This window comes from Melopsittacus undulatus, chromosome 1 (genome assembly GCF_012275295.1).
Source record: "Melopsittacus undulatus isolate bMelUnd1 chromosome 1, bMelUnd1.mat.Z, whole genome shotgun sequence".
Lineage (NCBI taxonomy): Eukaryota > Metazoa > Chordata > Aves > Psittaciformes > Psittaculidae > Melopsittacus > Melopsittacus undulatus.
The window spans coordinates 40,223,700-40,243,526 of record NC_047527.1 but is presented as its reverse complement, the minus strand read 5'-3'; the positions used below and the strand labels follow the sequence as shown (position 1 = coordinate 40,243,526).

The 19,827-nt window shown below is 43.6% G+C and overlaps 1 protein-coding gene across 1 annotated transcript in view; it reads left to right on the top strand.

Annotated features, from left to right (window-relative positions):
• Positions 1–2,764: 2,764 nt before the first annotated feature.
• XKR4 (XK related 4) overlaps positions 2,765–19,827 on the top strand; it is a 218,337-nt gene continuing 201,274 nt past the window's right edge. The window contains exon 1 of the mRNA XM_005152543.3: positions 2,765–3,603. Within this exon, the coding sequence (XP_005152600.3) occupies positions 2,765–3,603 (839 nt within the window). The remainder of the gene's footprint in view (positions 3,604–19,827) is intronic.

Here is a 19,827-nt window from a genome sequence, read left to right as displayed (position 1 = left end):
AGCAGTGGGGTGACCTTAAGCAGGCTACCATGACCTCTGAAGGCAATGTAGAGCTCGAGTAACACCATTAATGTCCTTAAATACCTACTGCATTGCTCAGACGTACCTTCTGCCCTTTTAGTATGTTGGACCTCGATCTCCTCCATTTTATTCTCACCTGGAACCTGACACCTTTGAGTTACTCTCTTAACAAACACCCAGCTCAAACAGTTCAGGTTAGCATTTCAGCCCTAGGAGCAGAGTTGCTCCCTCAACCCCCCTTGTGCATCACACTATAACCTCCATTATAAATTTGTAGTATCTTTTAGACCTGTATATGTCAAACAGACTCAATTAAAGTAACTTAAAGTGCACACTAAACCATTTTATTAGGGATGGAACTATAAATAGAATAACACTGGAAAAGTTGTTGGTATATATAAAACCACCAACTTGCAGCTAAATTAGCTTCATTATTAAGCACTTTCTCTGCTGACAAGGTAATCTTAATATATATTGTATTATATATAGGTGCTGACTGAATTATTAAAAGATACCTTGAGAAAGAAGCAATTTGTATTAAAAGTCTAAGGCAATAAAGATCATAGGGATTGTAATGAGAATGAAATTAATATGGGGTTACAAATGGAACAGAAATAAAAGTACAGCTATACCACTGTAACAGAGACTGTGGAGCAAATGTGTATTATTTAAGAACCATTATGTGATGATGTAATTAAGGACTCTTGTAATGTGTAATAACAGGCAAAATAACAAACCAAATTAGTCTTATGTGCACTCTTCACCTTCCAAAGTTTAAGTCTGGTGTGCTCAGCATTCTGAATAATACAGTAATGCACACTGAAGTCTTTTCTTGAAATCTGGGGTATGTATCAGCAAAAGGTAATTTCCAAAATGCACTTTATACTTCCCATGTACATTGAAGAGTTAAAGGGCAGGTTTTTCAGCTGTCTGTATGACTTCTTCTCTTTCATTAGTGAAGTTGACGTGAAGGTGCTATATTTAGGCACATAACGTAAAACTGCCCTATCATAATCTCACTGTCATTCTTATGAAGATACTCTAGCAAGGTGGTTGAACTATCTCACTGCTCTATTTTTCTTTTTTTTTGGGGGGGGGTGGGGGAGAAGGGGAAGGGCATGCTTGTAATATATTCCAGAGGTGAAAAAAAAACCCACCATTCCCAAAACCCCCTGAAAGGGGTGAATCGGCTACTTATCCCGTTCGTTTGGAAACGCATGGGGACAGAGAGGGGCCGAAGGGCAAACAGCCCCCCATCCGCATGCCGAACCCTGTGCCCGGCAGCGGGCATCGCGACCCGGGTAACTCCCGCGGGTAAGAGGCTGGTGGCCTTCAGGGCCCGGGTAGCCACCGTACACCTGCGTCCCCTGCCGGGCTCCGAGGGCAGCGGGGACTGCTGCGGGATCCTCGCCGGGACCGCTCGGCCCGGGACGGCTTCCTCCAGCCGCTGCCGCTCGCCGCCGAAGTTGGAAGCCGCAGGCGGGGCCACCTCCGCAGCTGAAATACCGGGATGAGCTCAGAGGGGCGGCCGCGATCGGGGAGCAGCGGAGAAAGGGGCGGGGGGCGGTGAAAGGCATCGTGAGTTCGCCCAGTGAATTTCATGCCTAAAACGCGATTTCTCCGGGTGTTTCCTCACTTTCCCCCAAACGCCTCTTAAGACAGTGAGTCACGGCGCAACTCCTGAATTCCACCTCGCAGTCGCGTTTCACAAAGTTGAGGGAACTACGGCAGCGTTTCCTGCGGGACAGCGCGGTAGCGGCCACCCGCCCTGAGCGGGTCCTGCCTCCGGGCCGGGCGTTACGGCTAAGCATCACCACCGGTACCGGTCCTGTCAGCGCTGCGGGGCTGCGGTGGCTCCCTCGAGCAGAGGGTCCCCTCTCTCAGCGAGAAGCCCGAGGGCGGGTGGCTGTGAAGGGGGACCACCGCCCTCCTCGCCGCCCCGTCCGCACCCCTCGCATCCCGCCGCTCCACTCCGGTCCGGTCCGGTCCGACTCACCCCAAACCACGTCGAGGACACCGTGGGGCGGCAGCGGAGACGGCGGCAGCGCCGTGCCCCTCCCGCGGCGCCTGCCCCGGGGGGCGCCGGCCGCACCCCGCCTGTCCCCGCCGACCCGCTCCCTCGCCCCGCGGAGCCGTCGCTGCCCTGTCGCCGCCGCGCCCACCTCCCTAGGCCGGGCTGCCAAGCCACCGCCTCCCCCTGCCGCCAACGGGCCTCACCGGGCCCTTCCCTCCCTGGGGCCGAGCGCCCCCTTCCCCGCCCCTGCGCCAGTGCCGGTGCCGGTGCCGGGCGGGGGGCGGCGGCAGCGAGGGAAGAGGGATGAGGTCATCCTCTTTCCCGGCGTCAGTCAGCTGGGTGGTGGCGGCGGTGGGTGCGGGCGGAGGCGGTCGGGGAGGCGGAGGGAGGCGGGATGCGCTGCTCCGGGCAGCGCTGCCCTGCCTGCTCCCGGTTCGGGCAGAGCGCGGCGGCGGCCCCGGCACCGCCGGCCCTCGCGGAGGCGGCGGCGGGGCGGGCGGGCTGAGCGCAGCTCCCCGCAGGCAGGCGGCGCTGCGGGAGCGGCCGCCGCGAAGGAGCCGCCCGCGGGCGCGCAGCCCGGCGCGAAGCGTGGACAGGGGACGCGGGGAGCGGCGGGTCCGCGGCGGAGGGCGGGAGGCAGGAGGCGAAGGAGGAGGAGCAGGGGGAGGCGCGGGATAAAGGAGCGCTCACTGCTCCCGCTTGCTCTCCGGCGGGGCTGAGGGAAGCATCATGGCCGCGAAGTCGGACGGGCGGCGGAAGATGAAGAAGGGCGGCGAGGTGGCGTTCACGCCGCTGCAGAACTCCGAGCACTCGGGTTCCGTGCAGGCGCTGGCCCCGGGGCTGCCCTCCGGCGCCGGCCCGGGAGGCGGCAGCGACGACGACGAGGCGCCCGGGGGCGGGTGCTGCAGCGGCAGCGGCGGGGACGGCTCGGGCGGCGGCTCCCGCTGCTGCTGCTGCTGCTGCTGCGGCGGCAGAGGTGGAGACGGCGGTGGGGGTGGCGGCGGGGGCTCCCGGGGCTCGGGCGGGGGCTCGTCCTCCTTGTGCCTGCGGCTGGGCAGGGAGCAGCGGCGCTACTCGCTGTGGGACTGCCTCTGGATCCTGGCCGCTCTGGCCGTGTACTTCGCGGACGTGGGCACTGACATCTGGCTGGCGGTCGACTACTACCTGCGGGGCCAGCGGTGGTGGTTCGGGCTCACCCTCTTCTTCGTGCTGCTGGGGTCCCTCTCCGTGCAGGTCTTCAGCTTCCGCTGGTTCGCTCACGACTTCAGCACCGAGGACAGCGCCGCCACCGCCCCCGGGCACTGCCCTGCCGCCGAGAGCAAGCTGCTGGTGAGCAGCAGCTCGGCGGCCGCGGACATCGACGCCGCCCGGCCCTGTACGCCGCAGCGGCAGGCGTCCACCGCCAGCAAGAGCAACGCCACTAACAGCAGTACCAACAGCAGCAGCAACGCCGCCGGCAGCGGAGCCGCCGGTCCCCGAGCCGGCAGCGGCAGGTCGGCGTCCTGCGCCTTCTGCATCTGGCTCCTGCAGTCGCTCGTCCACATCCTGCAGCTCGGGCAGGTTTGGAGGTGAGGAGCCGGCCTGGGGGCCTGGGCCCCTCGCTGCGGGGAAGGGGAGAGCGGCCGCGGGAGGGACTGCGAGCTGTGGCCGCCGGTTTCCTCGGGGTCCCTCCTCGGGGCAGCGCTCGTCGTGACGGGACTCGGGGGTTTCCGGGTCCCCGCGGGTCCGATGGTGGCCCCGGGCGCGGAGTGTTCCGCCCCGTCGAGGGGGGCCCCGTTGCGTCCCCGAGCGCACTATGCCGCGCGGGCGACCTCCTCCCCGGGAGGGGCCCAAAACTTCCTGGGAAACCTGCGCGGGGGAGAAGTAAAGAAAGGGAGCAGGCGGGGGAAAGGGGAAAACCTTGTGCGTCTCCCGGTCTCCTCACATGTGGCCAGGACAGAGTTGCCGCCAGCGGGGAACTTCACTGACAGTGAAGAGTTTCCTCCCAGAAACTGTTAATGAACAGCCGTTGCTGTGTTCCGATGTACACGGCTGCCTGTAAATATGCTCCTTGCTATGCGTGTGCGTTTGACTGTGTGGTGTAGTAAAGAAATGTCTTCTGCATCAACTTTTGAGTAGCTGCTCTCTAAAGCATCCACAAGCGATGTAATGTGTGTTATGGAAAGAATGTGCTGGAGTAGGCTGTGGAAGGCACTTACTGAAAAGGGAGGTGACGTCACAGTTTGCAAAAGTAATGTTTTCCTTTATTTTAAGCATATTTCCAGGAAAGATGCATAAGCTGAACGCCCTGCAAATACATTTAGTTTTGCCTGAAAAATGCAGAGCTCAGAATGCACAATGTATAACGAGTTAAATTATCCCCATAAGATAGAGGAATAGATGCTGTGTTGAAGAAGGTCATAGAGCTGGACAGTGCGCTAAGACAACATCTGAAAATACATCAGGTTTTCTTGTCTGATGGGTGGAAAGGAATTCTCTCATGCTTCTGTTCTGGGAACTTTTCCCTCCCTCCCTTCTCCCCCCTCCAATTATTTCATAAGAGTTTAATTTGTTGTTACTCTCTGCTTCTAACTCTGGTGTTTTTATCTCTGTCCCACCGTTTTGCACAGGGCCTGGGTTTTGCTCAGTTAGTGCAGTCTCCAGTACAGCTCAGTTCTGCTTGTGGACTTTAAACATCAAGGAATCCAAGTGCTTCTAGATAATAGACTGAAGATCCTGGGATGCCATAACTAAGTATCATTCACTTTCTAAACTTGCTGGTTTATTATAACAATTCCAGTTTTCTAAACTTGGAAAACTAACTTAAAGTTATGGGTGTGCTCAATTTTAACTATGATACAACTTGAGAGGAAAGCAGGATTTTGAACTAGAAGTGATGCTTTGATCTGGATCTTGAATGCTTGCATGCTCCTCTATGCTCTATGTCCTCATCTGAACACAAGTTAAATTTAGGACTTGCTGAATGAGATGTTTTGTATGTAATGTTTAGTCCTGGTCCTGCAGAGACAGAAAAGTAGGTACAGTGGCTCAAATTGTACATAGAAATTCATGCTGATACTCATTACTCATCCATATAGAAGACAGCATGTATCGTGCTGGGTGGCACAGAACGGAGTTTTGCAAAGTCTGGCGTCGTGACTGTATTGGCAAACACAAAGAGTTGGGCTTTGAGTGGAGCAGGGTGTGATCTGATACTTTACGGCACTTTTGTCAGATGAGGTGCTTGGGATTTAAAGCTCTCCAGCTTCTTGCTTTTTGAGGAAGCACAATCTCTTTTAACGTAATATTTCTCCTTGCAGGAGCCCTTAGTCCTCTATATTTAAAGCTATCTGAGCCTCCTTTGATCATATGTAGCTTTTCTTCATCTTTTATGTGCAGTAGTGTAAGACTACCAGAATATTAAATTGACAAGACATGTTAGGACATTATATATGTTTTATAGTTTGTTTTTTTTTTTTTTTCAGTGAAACAGAGCCATGGAATTGTTTGTCTGTCAGTAACTTAGCAGTTTCTATTTGCAGCTTTCCACCAACATACAAATTATATGATCAGTTGTATGCAGTCTTGCATACCAGTACTTCGTAATTGATTAAAGTCACTTCATATTTTAATTCCTTAGGCATATTCCTCATAAGGGAGAGCCTTTAGATTCATCTAATAATCAGCACCAAAAAGGAAAGGTCACAACAAACTCTGAGGAACTCTGTACATGTATCAGAACTAATGTGATCTCTGTAAATTTTCTGGAAAATACTGTGTCTCTGAACACTTAATAGCCCAAAACTTCTGCTCCACAGTGTAACATTGGCACTGGCCTGAGCAAACAGCTCCTGAGCATTTAGGCTGAAGAATGACCTGAAGTGTTTCCTAGTTTCATGTGTTTGGAGACTAACTCCTTTGACGCAGCTGTATATTGAAAGCCAGATCATTGAAATTGATTATGTGTTAATTTTAACTAAAATGTGCTAATGGGAAATGAATGAGGTCTTTAATGTGGCATGGAACAATGTTGGAAATAGGCAATCTAGCATTAGTAAAACAATTTTTGCCTGAAGTGTAAAGAAGGGGAGCTGCAGGAGCAGCTAAGCTGCCAATCAGTTCTGAATAGAAATGTATCTTTTTTTTCTTTTGAAATTGACCCTTTTTTTTTTCCTCCCACAAATTTTAGAAAACTGAGTTCTTCCATTCTGAAGAATAAGCATATATATATATATTTTTTTTTTCCAGGGGCTTGGATGTTCACAGACTTCCTGATAACACTATCCCTCAGTTAAAATTCTAGTGAAGTCTCTGAGGAGTTGCTTGCCACAGCTGAGTGCAGCTACTAGGACTTTATTGGCAGCTCATTTCATATTAAAATATGATCACCTGCCTTCAGGGAGAGTTTCAGATACATATCCTTTTCCATACTTCTAGTGTGTTCTGCTTAGGCATGGAAACCACACTGTGGGCACAATTCTCCCAAATAGGTGCTGTGAGAGATATGGCTTATTATTAGCAGACTCTGGGGAGTGGAAAGAAGACGTAATGCACGGTGTCTTTGCATTCCATTGAAGTTAATAAAAGGGCAAAGGATGCTTTAATTTATAGTCTGGAAAGACTATGTTGAGATATATGGGCCACTAGGATTCAGATGAACTATTGCCCTTTGAGTATGGCATCAAAATATGTAACCATGCGTTTGAGCATCCCTTTGATTCACTTGGTTTCCCTGGCTTAGCCCTAGCTTTCAGATTTTGCAGGGGATAGCAGGACTTGGTGACTGAATGTAGGAGATAAGTGTTCACTTGGCATCTGTGGATGTGGTTTATCTCCTTGACAACCTTTTTTCTGGACAAGATTGAGTTGGCAGAATGCGTGAGCCATGCTCCTGAAGCTCAGTGAAGAAGTCCTTAGAGTGAGCCCTGGGGGAGAATGGGTTGTGGGAAGTTGGGCAGGCGAGAGAAGGAGATTGGAGGACGAGGACTTGATGCCCATCTTGTCATGTCTGGAAAGCCAGAAGTAGCTCCCTGAGACAACTGTTGTACCTTGTAGGGGAATGGTGTGAGCAGGCTGCCTTGGTGCTCAGGGTGCTTGGAGGTTCATTTGGAGGTGCTTAGCTGTCATTTTGTCTGAAAAGCTGCAGTTAACTGTCTGAAAGAGAACAGTCAAGTTTCTGTAACCAACAAGGCCAAAGGAAGGGTGAACCATTTTCAAGGACTGGAAATTGCTCTTTAAAATTATTTCTGGATAGCTCAGATGATACTGAGATGATTAAGTTGAACAGAGTGAGGGATTTTGTCTCAGATTTACTAGCTGTGTGGGAATCCACCTGGAGAAGGTGGAGGAGGTGCCAGGTTAATTACTGGCCCTTCCAGGTGGCACTTGTCCAGGGCAGGTGTCTGTTCCAAAGTGAGTTTGTTTCTCTGAGAAGTGATGCTATGATTTGTCTATATCTGTTTATGTGTACTATTAAGAAATCATTATCTTCCTTCTCCTTCCTTGTTATTTGGAAAAAACCCAAAGAGTTGGAGGAATGTTGTAGAGGTGATGCTGGATTCTGGAAGCAGTATGAGTTGCAGTCTCTCTGGTGCCCTGTGGAAGTATTTTTCACAAAGCATGACCATCAGCCAAACAGTTTTCATTTCCTGTGCTCATTGCTCATAAACTTCACCTTTGCAATTAGTTGATGCTCTTACAATTAAAAAAAAAAAAGAAAGAAAAGGAAATTGTGTTTGTACTGTGTATGAGAAGTCCTTACAACTTCCTCAGGTCAATATTGATAGATCTATAGATATATATAGAGAGATATATACATCTTAATAGATACACTATTTAGCATGACTGGATCCCTAAACTGGGACTGTGAGCAAGGTAGTTCAAATTAGGAAAAACATCATCAGGGTTTAAATCAGATCAACTCCATCCTTAAACAGTGTCATTTTTTTCACACTTTTGCTCTATATAGTGGTTTTGACACTTTTGTTCAGCAGTAGCGTAGGAGTTCAGTGTATTTAGGTGGTCAATAATTCCAGCTGCCGTTGGACTTCACAGAGAGATGTGATATCTCAATCTGACATCAGCTTTTCTCACTGTTTTGAAATCTGTCAGATAATTTGTCACATTGAGTCCAAATTTATGAATCATAGCCATTTCCTAGACAAGATTATTGCATATCCTCCCCATCTGTCTCAGTGTAGCGAAATGCTACCACTCAGCAATACCATGTTTGTTTTATTGAGTTACTGCAGTGCCTGCATTAAAGTCCTACTGGCTAACTATTTTGCTTGCTGTGTCTTCAGGTCTCGGGAAAGGTGATGTGCTGTCAAAAATAGGAATTAGAGTTCTCTGTTTTTCCTCTTCCCCTCAGAAAGCAGGATTAGAAGGGGCAGCCCACCCTGTAGGTGTCCTGGCTACATTTTAATTTTGCTAATACATTCAGCAGAATATTCTTTTTTTTTTCTGTTTTTCCTTTTTTTTTTCTTTTTTCTGGTTTTTTTTTCTTTTTCCGTCTCCTGAAGACAGTGATATGCAGATGAAGCCTGTGCCTTTCAAAGTTTTTTTTGAAACACAAAAATGAAGCTTTACTGTGTTAAAAATCTCTTAAAAGTCTGTATACAAATTAGATTCAGTTTATTCTAATAACCTAAGCTACATGTAAAAGATGCTGATATGTTTTAGAAGAAAGATACTGTACTTTAATAATTAACAAGGGTTCTTTCTATAGAGAATATTTATCAGTTACATAAGTTTTCAGTTTTTCAAAGGACTGCTTAAGCCCTAAAATTTCTGGTTGCTCAGTTGGCTTAGTAGGAGAACTAATACTTTATACACAGAATGCTTTCTAGAAACTATATATAGTAAGAATTTATGTTTGGATTTTTCCAAAACAGTGGAAAATCTCAATGATTTTAAGGCTTGTGTTTTAGAGGATTTCATGTCACCATCTGTAGAGACTACTCTAGAGTTCTCCTATGCAATGCAGGAATGACTCTACATACATACCATAAATTCAAATAAATGTTTCACATTTTAATTTACTTCTAAATGTTGTAAACGTGCAGAAAGTTCTGGCAACCATATGAGCTTTTTTTGGCTAAAATTTCTGTGTTACATTGGTGAAGACACTGAAAGGTCAGTTTGCATGTCCACATCTCCTGTGGGAAAGCAAGAAAGCATAGCATCACAGCTCCATCTATAGATTCAGTTATCCTGCTCCATATCTCCACGTTATTTACATCATAGTTTAAGGAGTCTGGAAGAGTATTCTCATTGTCAGCTGACTTAGCCTTAATGTTTGTCCATAAGGACTGAATTGGCTACAAAAATGCAAAAGTCCTAGTAAAACTAAAATGAAATCAATACCTATGTCACTTATAACAGTGTTATCCTGTTCTTTCACTTCTCTTTTCCAATTAAGTATCTTATATATATTAAATATACGTCAGATGAATAACAACAGTGACTTACAGTTTCAGTAAACAGATTGTTTGGGGGGAATTTATCAGGCAGAGACAAAATCAATAGCTCTTTGCTTGTATTTCAAGGTATAGGGGAAATCTGTGGTTGCTAAAGTATATGTACAGAGTGGTGCCATTTTTGTCTATTTTAGCACAGCTGTCAGTTGTATACTTTGTGTCAAGTAGACATATAGGAGTGAAAGTGGCAAACAAGCTATAAAGAGAACTGTTTTGATTTGCTTGGTTTTTAAAATGAAAGGAGGCTGATATGAAAGAGAACATGAGGGAGAGTTGAATGGGTATATAAAAAGAAGCAGGTTCTGAAAAGACACAGAAATACCTGTTAATCCTTGTACATTATGTACCTAAATCCCATTTATTTCCCTTCAGCCACTGACCAAGATTATTTGAATAATTGTCTAAGTGACTGCTTGAGAGACTGGAGAAAGAGGCAGGAAAACAGAAGAATTGTATGACTGGGCAAACTCACAGTGAAAATGTTAGATACACAGAGAAAATGTTAGATAAACTCTGCAGTGAGCAGTCACCTGAACAGTGATAAATACAAATGTGAGGTGTCAGGTTGACATCAGTTTGCAGGGAAGACAGTACTCTTAACTATCTTTTCATAAATTCTAGAATTAAAAAATAATAGGTCTTGGGTATATATTTTTCCAAGAGATTTAACCTGAATTTTCTGACAACCATAACCAGAATTATCATCTCCCTGTGGGCTCTGATTGCTGAAGTGGTTTCTTATCACTCTCCCTCTCATTCTGCTTCCTTCCCTGAATGGCTAAAATGGGTAATAATGTATGTTTTCCCCCAGGATAAAATAATTCCTATACTATGTTATTATTTCCATTACTTTTCCTTTGAGAACATGCTTGCGCTGTTTACTATGTTCATGGTGTAGGATTTATATGGCGAGCCATATAAATCTCTTTGATTGGCAAGTATAATCAGTGGGGGTGGTTAACGCTATCAGTTACAAATGATTTGATATCACGAGTTGCAGCAAATGGAGCAAGACTGTTTTGTGGGGTGTTTTCAAAGCAAGTTTGGCAGCCAATGATGTGTCAACAAAAGTAACTTCTAAAATTGGAAGGTGTGACTTAGGCAAGACTAATGTACCAAGGACTGGTACCAGCTGCTTTAGAGAAAGATGCAGATTGTTTACGGTGAATAAAAAGTGAATTAACGTACACATGGAAGGACAGTTTTCCTTATCCCTATCAGCTGCTATATATAAGATTGATTTCTCCCTTTAAGAATGAAGGTTAGCAGTGCCACGGTTTTTGACATTGCTCACTTTTATGGGATGTTTTTATGTAAACATCTGATCTATTCTAGGATCCTGCCAACTTCTTTGCGTGGTGCTTTTCTATATGTGGTACATAGATCAGTAGCTTAGTTTCATCAGGTCCTGAGAAAGTACTTCGGAATATCCAGCACTGGGCTTCAGATGTCTATAGAGGGATCTATACATGCATAAAAAAGTCACAAAACCCCACTGTGCTGATGCTTTAATTGTGTCATAGTGGCTATTGTAGAACAATAAGCTTTATCGTTGTAAATGTGTGGTCTTTTTTATCTTAGAGGGGTATGGGTGGAGTTGTGTCTTATTTTATTTCAACCCTAATCTTTATATGCTCACTTTATATGGAAAACTTTCCATGAGCCAGGTCTAAAACAAGACTTAGCTAAACAAAACAGAACTTAGATGTTCTTCAAGCATATAGACTTGAAAATATGATCTAGAAAATTGTGCTGAGTGGTCTTGTTAGGAAGTTTCTTGAGGAACTTAAATATAACAGACCATAATGTTCCACTTCAGTGTCCTAAAGGATTTTGCATTTTGGCTGTGCCCAGAACTTCCCCAGCACACACAGGCTGATCTCCTATTTCTCATTTAAGTACATTCCAAACCAGAAGGTAGGCTGGAGTGGCCCCAAAATCCCTGAGTGGATCCAGTAGGCAAGCATTGTTTTAACCTGCTTTATGAGCAATGATGAGCATCTTAGTGATGAGATCCCTGACAAATATTAGTGACTCTGCCTTGTTTTATAGTACGAGAGAAATGTCCCTTGTGATTAGAGTATTTGCTCAGATTTTAGATATGAGTCCACTGTCCTTTCCAGCTATGAGGGCTCAGATCCCATCTCCCTGGGAGCTTTCTGAACTGAGGCTTAGGTTGGGGACATTTACTGTCCTTCCTGCTGGAGCTGTTGTCATCGTGCTGATAGAAATACTGTGTTTGTGACGCCAGACAGGAAGACCCTGTACTTAGGGCCTTGAGATGGGGCCAAATACAGATTAACCTGTCTTTTACTGTTTAATTAATTTTTGTTCCCTGCCTTTTAACCTTCTTTCTCTTGTCCTAAAAGTACACCACCAGTATCTCTATTTACAAACACTCATTCTGCATGTATAGTATAACCACAAACAACACCATAATACAGATCTACATAGTTAGCTTACAGTTATAGATGTAGTTACAGATCTGTAGTTATAGATCTATATAGATCTACATAGTTAGCATAGCCAGTTACAGATCTACTTGGTTAGCTTATGAGAGTAGTTCTAGATGTCCTGTATCAGCTGAAGGACTGGTTTATTCATTTTTCTCATCAGCCTTTTGCTGTCATATGCAGTCATACTCAGAAAAAGAGAAAGAGGAAAGAAGTTTTTGATGTCACTCTGATGAAAGATGTTTGTGTCACGCTGTAGCTGTTTCACCTTTTTCCTCTGCTGTCTGTTGCAAGAGTGAATTAAACAAAAATTTTAAAATTGCTCTAAGTTGGTGGCCTGTAACATTTTTGTGTTTGATTTTTATCAGTGTAAGCAGCACAGTTTTGTGGCTGAAATAAAACCTCATCTTCATGTCCCAACTTCTTGTCTAACAACTCACCACAAGCTCCACATCAAGTGGAGCCAAAGTTTTCAGCATACATAATTTTGATTGCCTTTTTTACCTGCCCGAGTTTCAGAAGTGAAGAACTACATCTCCCTTTACTTTCATTGGAATGGAGATTACTACTTTTATTTTTTATTATTATTCTTTCCTTAAAAGGGGAAGGAGTTTTAAAATTACTCAATTTGGACCATCAAAATCAGTGCATAGAATCACAGAATAGTTAGGGTTGGAAGGGACCTTAAGATCATCTAGTTCCAATCCCCATACTTCTGAAAACGTCATCCTTTAGTTATTCAGTACATATTTGAAGTCTAATTTTTTATGGATATTCTGAAATTTGATTTTTGTAGTATACTTTGAGATACTCAGTTGGAAAATGATCTAGGTGGGAACAATTCAAATTTATAATTTCAATTTGCCTGTCAAAATGTATTCCACGTTAAACGTGTTGAAAACATGAACATCTCTCCACAATGGACGTAATTGTGATATTAAAGCAAGATTTTAATATTTTAAGGATTTCTTTCCTCAAGGGTTTATGCTATACAGCTTAAAAATTTCTGTCCTTCGCCCTATTTCCTTCACTTAATCACTTTATCTGCTTTAAGAATCCAGTGTGATGTGGAAAAAAATAAATGGCCTGGGTAACAAAGGTTAGGAATTCCTTTAAACATAGTGAAGGTGCTAGAATCAACTTTGGCCCAAAGCTTCAAAGTGCTGGACATTTCAGCTTCAAAACCACTGACTCATTTGGGTAACAGCAGATGAATATGGTGAGTGCAGCACATTTCCATGAGTAATGGTGAAAACTACATTCAATACAGAATTATTGGAAAAAGCATGAATGTAAACAGAGTTCATAGTATATTAAATGAAGATGTTCTGTAAGTAAAGACTGGGCAATTAAAGAAGATTTACCCAAGTGAAGCCAAATACAGCACAGAGGATAATTAATGTGGCTGGGACAACTCAATAATAATGGCTTTGAACTTTTACAATAGTGCGTTAATGCATGTGTCAAAAGGAGGGATTGCATTTACAATCAACAACCATTTTTTACCACACAGGTTAATTAAGAACTCATGATAACAGAATATGAAGATTGCCTCACTGAACTAAGGGCCACATTTGGTCATTAAGTGTCCCATTCATTTTTTTCTTTTCTCCACCTAAAAACCAAAACTTTGGAGATGGATGTTCTTCTATAACCTGTTTTCATTCTGTTAGTGTCACCTCTGTGGCAGAGATACTCCATTAATGATCCATTTGGTTTAGGAAGTTAATTAATTAGTGGGTGTGTTCTCTGCATGGCTGGATTAAATCAAGGGGGCTGCTAAGAAAACCAGTAAAGTGTTCAAAACAAGCCACCCCACCATCAATCCATAAGTTTGTCTATGAAGAGGCTATCTAAGCCCCTTGTAGAGCCTATTTATGCGTTTGGATAAGCAGAGCATAAAAGCCCAGGAGGTGAGAAGGCTGTAGTTGAAATGAATGTTTTCCATTGTTATCTTCCCAGGTTGGATTTGTTATAGAATCATAGAATAGTTAGGGTTGGAAAGGACCTTAAGATCATCTAGTTTCAACCCCCTGCCATGGACAGGGACACCTCACATGACTTGGTCATGTCACCCAAGGTTTTGTCCAGCCTGGCCTTGAATAATACCAGGGATGGGGAATTCACAACTTCTTACTCAGATGCTGCCAGGTAGACTGATAACCTGGGAACTTGTGCTTGTTTTGTGAGTTTTGGGCGGTTATACAGTGTAAAAGAATAGAGGGAGAATGCTGGTGTTTTTTCACATGGGATTTGTCTCAGACAGCCCTGAGGAAGTCTTTAATCTCTGTGTCTCCCTTACTCTTCCAGTGAAATTGCATTAGCATCTTCCAGCCTCACTTATATTGATAAGGTGGTAGGCTGTTTAGAAGAAGGATTTTGTTCTGTTCCTTTGAAAACTTTCTAGCACAGCAGGAGGTTGATATTGTGTGCAAGTTTCAGAATGCTTCTGTAATGGAAGTGATGAGGAGTTGCTAGTACTTGTGGTTTAAAAGTGTGTTCAGATGGAGTGGTGCTTTTGAGCAGGTACCTTTGCTAGCTCATCTCAAAGTCAATTCCAGACTTGGACTCCGTCCTTCACCTTGAGTAGAATGTTCCTACATTGCCATCTCTATTACACAGGGTCTAGATATCTGACAAGGGAGTCAACACCGTCTGTGCTCCTAGCCAGAGCTTTTCTACAGGGCTTTTAATAGGACAGGTGCCAGACTTGTGGTATATCCTACTGCTACAGAATTCATATTAATAAATTATTGATCTTATTTGTGGTGTTTTACAAATGAGAAATTTCCATAACAAAAATTGAAATGATACATCCATATGTTCCTATTTATTAAGTATCAGGTACTCTGATTTGCTTTCTCTAAGTGCAGAAAGTATTGGATGGGAAGAACATTTTCAGAAATGTTGACTGTCAGCTGAATTAAGTATATTTTAGTAATGACTTAAAGAATGTTCCTAATGGATACTCTAAGGAAGAAATAGAGGTGCATTACAAGAAAAAGTATAATATTGCCATTTTGTTAATATAATGCTATGTCTTAAATGATTTTCAACTTCCATCAGATGATTCTTTGAGTTTTGAAACAATTGGCATTTAAATTATCAACTTGTATTAACACAGGATGCTTTCAATAATTCAGCGAAACATAAATATATATATATATATACCAGCACCTAAAGAGGAAAGATGGTCAGTAGCTTTATTTGACAGCGAGCACTTATATAGAAGTCCAACTTAAAAGGACACTGTTCATAACCATCATCATAAAAAACCCTTACAAGTATGCTTTTGAAGTTCACTTATGAATTCAGTTTGGCTGTGTTAATGACTTGTGCTGATTTTTTGAGCTTTAGCTTTATCAGTGCAAATACTTATGGAAGGTGTATTTTAAGCCTGAGTACCAGAATATTAATCAAAACCTTAATTACATATTCAGTAGTAATATTCACAATTCATATGGGTCTTACTTAATTTCATTACTCATCCAGTCAAGGATCAGGAGCAATGACATGTTTTAAATAGCAAATTGTTTTGGATATTTCTAATTAGTAGGCACAAATGATTGGTTATTAAGGGAATTAACTTCAGCACCCTGAAAACTGAAGAATAACCTTGAAATAAGGATAAAATCAGCATTTGATATCTGTTCACAGAAAATTTATAGGAAGTTCTGATCCATGTTTAGTGCATATAAACTATTTGCAAATAATAGGAATATGGTCGAAATATGCCCTGTAATGGCATGACAATTCTTTGGACAAGTCTTCATGAATAGCAACCTGAATGGTCGTGGGGAAGGAGAAAAGAAGATAGAAGGATTGCTTACATTCATTTGAAGTGATTGTTTTTGGTTTAAATACTGCAACTGTCACCCAAGAGTGCATTTTATTGTGAGAATATCTCTTAAACTAAATAAATTCTAATTTGATCATACTGCAGAATGTGTTACACTGGATTTATCTTATTATGTGGCAGTCTGCCACTGCTTTATCTGTGTTTTCACTTCCCCATCCTCAGAAACCTGTGAAGACTCCTGTGGAGGGGGCAAGAGTTTGGGAAATGTGTCTGAGAACTTGAAAGATCATTAGGAGAATTGGGTCCTTCTGCCTGTTCCTACTGTCACTCCATGCTCAGTTAAGTGTCCTTTTATCTCTGCTACAACCCAAAGCTCTAATTTTGCGATGCATCACTTTTGATGCCAGAGGAAGGCTGCTCTGTGGCTCTCTTGAAGCTGCATTTCTGTGAGCAGTATTTGGTTCTAGAGACAAGGAAGCACAAAGCCATGGGAATAGTCTAGGAATCCTATTGATTGCCATTGCTGAATGTGTATATGTCTGATTTGCTACAAGCAATGTCCTGACACAGGCTGTCCCACATCTTGTTCTTTTTTAGGTGAACATCGTTTTAGCATATAGACTTCACAAAGGGAAGAAATACATGAAGGAGTCGGGCAAAATCTGGGAGTTGTCAGTCATGGAAATATCTTTTTTAATTTCCTTTTTCTCTTGGCAACTATTTTTATCATATTCAGGCATTAGCTCAGAGAGAAGTAATGTTCACTTCAAAAGCCACTTCCTCCTCAATAAATAATTCAGAGCCATAGATTGTTCATGAGGAAATATCAACACACTACTAGTAATTTAATATACCAAGCAATCGCACTCACTTTAGCCTACATATGATTTAAATAGAATGTGACAGTTTAGGGTCTCCATTTGCCCCATGGCATGTTGGGATCAAACCTGGCAAATGATTGCAGTGTTCTCATATCTTCTGAAGAAGTGAATGAAAGTTGCATAATTCGGAGAGGATTTTTTAATTACATGCTAAATCAGAGTTTGCCTGCTTATGTTCTGAGTCCAAATTGTTGGCCAGGACTAGCTTTAGAGCATGTGAATATTTTCTCTGTTCTTTTTTAAATGGCATATCATAATCATGTCTCAATTTTTAAGCCATTCAACTATTATTTTGAAGCACAGTTTCAGTATATTAGCTACCTCTGCTTTACCGGGTGGGTGAAAGGCTGTGCCTACCCATCCTGAGCTGTGTGAGCCATGGGATCTGTCTGCTGAGGACAATGTGCTTTCTGGAAGTTTTGCCTCACTGTCTGTCATACTTGAAAAATCATGGCAGTCAGGTGAAGTTCCCAACAACTGGAAAAAGGGAAATATAACCCCCATTTTCAAGAAGGGGAAAATGGAAGACCTGGGAAAATACAGTCCAGTCAGTCTCACCTCTGCGCCTGGCAGGATCATGGAACAGGTTCTCCTGGAAAGTATGCTAAGGCACATGGAAAATGAGGTGGTTGATGACAGTCAACATGGCTTCACTAAAGGCAAATCCTGCCTGACCAATTTGGTGGGCTTCTGTGATGGGGCTACAGAACTGATGGGTGAGGGCCATGCAGCTGACCTTGGACTTCTGCAGTGTTTGACACTGTCGCTCATGACATTCTTGTCTCTAAACTGGAGAGCCACCAATTTGATGGATGGACCACTCGGTGGATAAAGAACTGGCTGGATGGCCACATGCAAAGAGTTGTGGTCAATGGCTCAGTGTCCAATTGGAGACCAGTAATGAGTGGTGTCACTCAGGGGTTGGTGTTAGGACTGCTCCTGGTTAGTATCTTTGCCTGCATCATGAACTGAGGGTAGCCTCATGTCTGCATCATGGATTGAGGGTGCCTTCAGCAAATTTGCCAACAAAATCAAGCTGTGTGGTTCCGTTGATACGCTGGAGGGAAGGAATGCCATCCAGAAGGACCTTGAAGAGATTCAGAGCAGCTCTGCAGAGAAACCTGTGTTGGTTGATGAGAAAATGAACATAAGCTGGCTGCAGTGTACTCTCAAAGCCCAGAAAGCCAACCGTATCCTGGGTTGCATCAAAAGCAGCGTGACCAGCAGGTTGAAGGAGGTGATCCTGCCCCTCTACTCTGCTCTCGTGAGACCTCACTTGGAGTATTGTGTGCAGTTCTGGTGTCCTCAACATAAAAGGACATGGAACTGTTAGAACAAGTCCAGAGGAGGGCCACGAGGATGATCAGGGGACTGGAGCACCTCCCATATGAAGATAGGCTGAGAAAGTTGGGGCTGTTCAGCCTGGAGAAGAGAAGGCTGCATGGAGACCTCATAGCAGCCTTCCAGTATCTGAAGGAGGCTTACAAGGATGTTGGTGAGGGACTCTTCATTAGGGACTGTAGTGACAGGACAAGGGGTAATGGTTAAAACTTAAACGGGAGAAGTTTAGATTGGATATAAGGAAGAAATTCTTTACCTTGAGTGTGGTGAGGCACTGGATGGGCTGCACAAGGAAATGGTAAATCCTCCATTTCTGACAAGACCAGGTTGAACAAAGCCTTGGGTGACATGGTTTAGTGTGAGGTGTCCCTGCCCATGGCAGGGGGGTTGGAACTAGATGATCTTAAGGTCCTTTCCAACCCTAACTATTCTATGATTGTATGATTCTATATTAAGGCCTTTCCAACCCTAACCATTCTAGGATTTCATGATTTACTATTTAAATCTTCCTTTGCGACTAGTAGACCAATACCTTGCACCACAGGATGTTAGCTACTGGTGGTGCTGAGAAGGTTTGTGTTTCTTTCTGTCTTCAATAGTTACGATTAAAAATAGATAAATTCGTTCTTACTCTGATGTTCCTGTCCTAATAGTGGTAGGAAAAACCTCAGTGGTAGGACTTCTGTTTTACTACATCCCTTTTTATGGAGTGGCTCTGCTGTACTTGGGCTGATCTGTGCTTGGTACATCACAAATATGGCATAAATTTTCCTCTGTTTTGGGTGAAGGTAATGCTGGCCTTCTTATTTAACTTCTGGGTTAACCTGGTCTTTCAGCAGGACTACCAGAGATTTTAATTTTGGAAAGAGCCTCTTGATCATATGGCATGCATGTAGAAGCAAGGAACATTAGGTCAGTGGTAGATGTGTCTTTAAAATTTCTTTTATGTTCCCATGGAATAAGAGAGTGTACGCATAAAAGAGCAATGGTGATCAGCTCGTAACTTATGACGCTACAAGGAATGTGTTTTGAAGCACCAGCCATTAATGTGTAGCTGGATGAAAGAGATGTCTAAAGATGCACTCTTGTCTGAGGAGCTAGCCTCAAGTTGGTGCTGACACATCTGGAAGACAGACTTTAAGAAATTAGAGGGATGACTGGGGGAAATTCATATATCCCTTATACCTATTTTATATATACATATATATGTATATATGTATATATATATATACCTACTTTATATATATATCTAGAATTAGTGGAAGAGGAGTAAAATGGGGAAAATGAAGATAGAACTGTGGATATAGAAATACAGTAATTTGTTTGGCAAAGAAAACTCTTAAGTAGTTGAGGAAGCAGTGTCAATAACACATTGTTGCTAGGATTGGGCTTGATCTGTTCAGTGGCTGAGTGTTGTCCCTAGGGAAAAGCTGAAACAAGGATGCAGATCTGCCAAAAACCTGTGCCAGAAAAGGGAGCATCCGTGCAGAACTTCTATCAGGTGAATTTATGACTGGAAAAGGGCTTGAATGTTGTATGCTACTGAGAAAAGAGAACTCAAACTAAAGGCCTGCTGGTATACTGAGTATAAATGATATAACAACTTGAAAGAGTGGGTTATAATACGTTCAAAAATGTCTGAAAATGAAGTTTACCTGGCCTAGCACTATGCTTCTGTAGTGGCTTGCTGGAGTCCTGTTGTGGAAAGGGAAGGAAGTTCCAGAAATCCATGGAAATGTATCATCGTGGAAGATTTTAACAAAGTAAATAGATGTTTGAGAATACAGCCTATTAGTAATCATCATAGATGTTTTCATGTGGTGGCTGACAGTCTTCATCCAGTAGCTAATGTATCAGTATG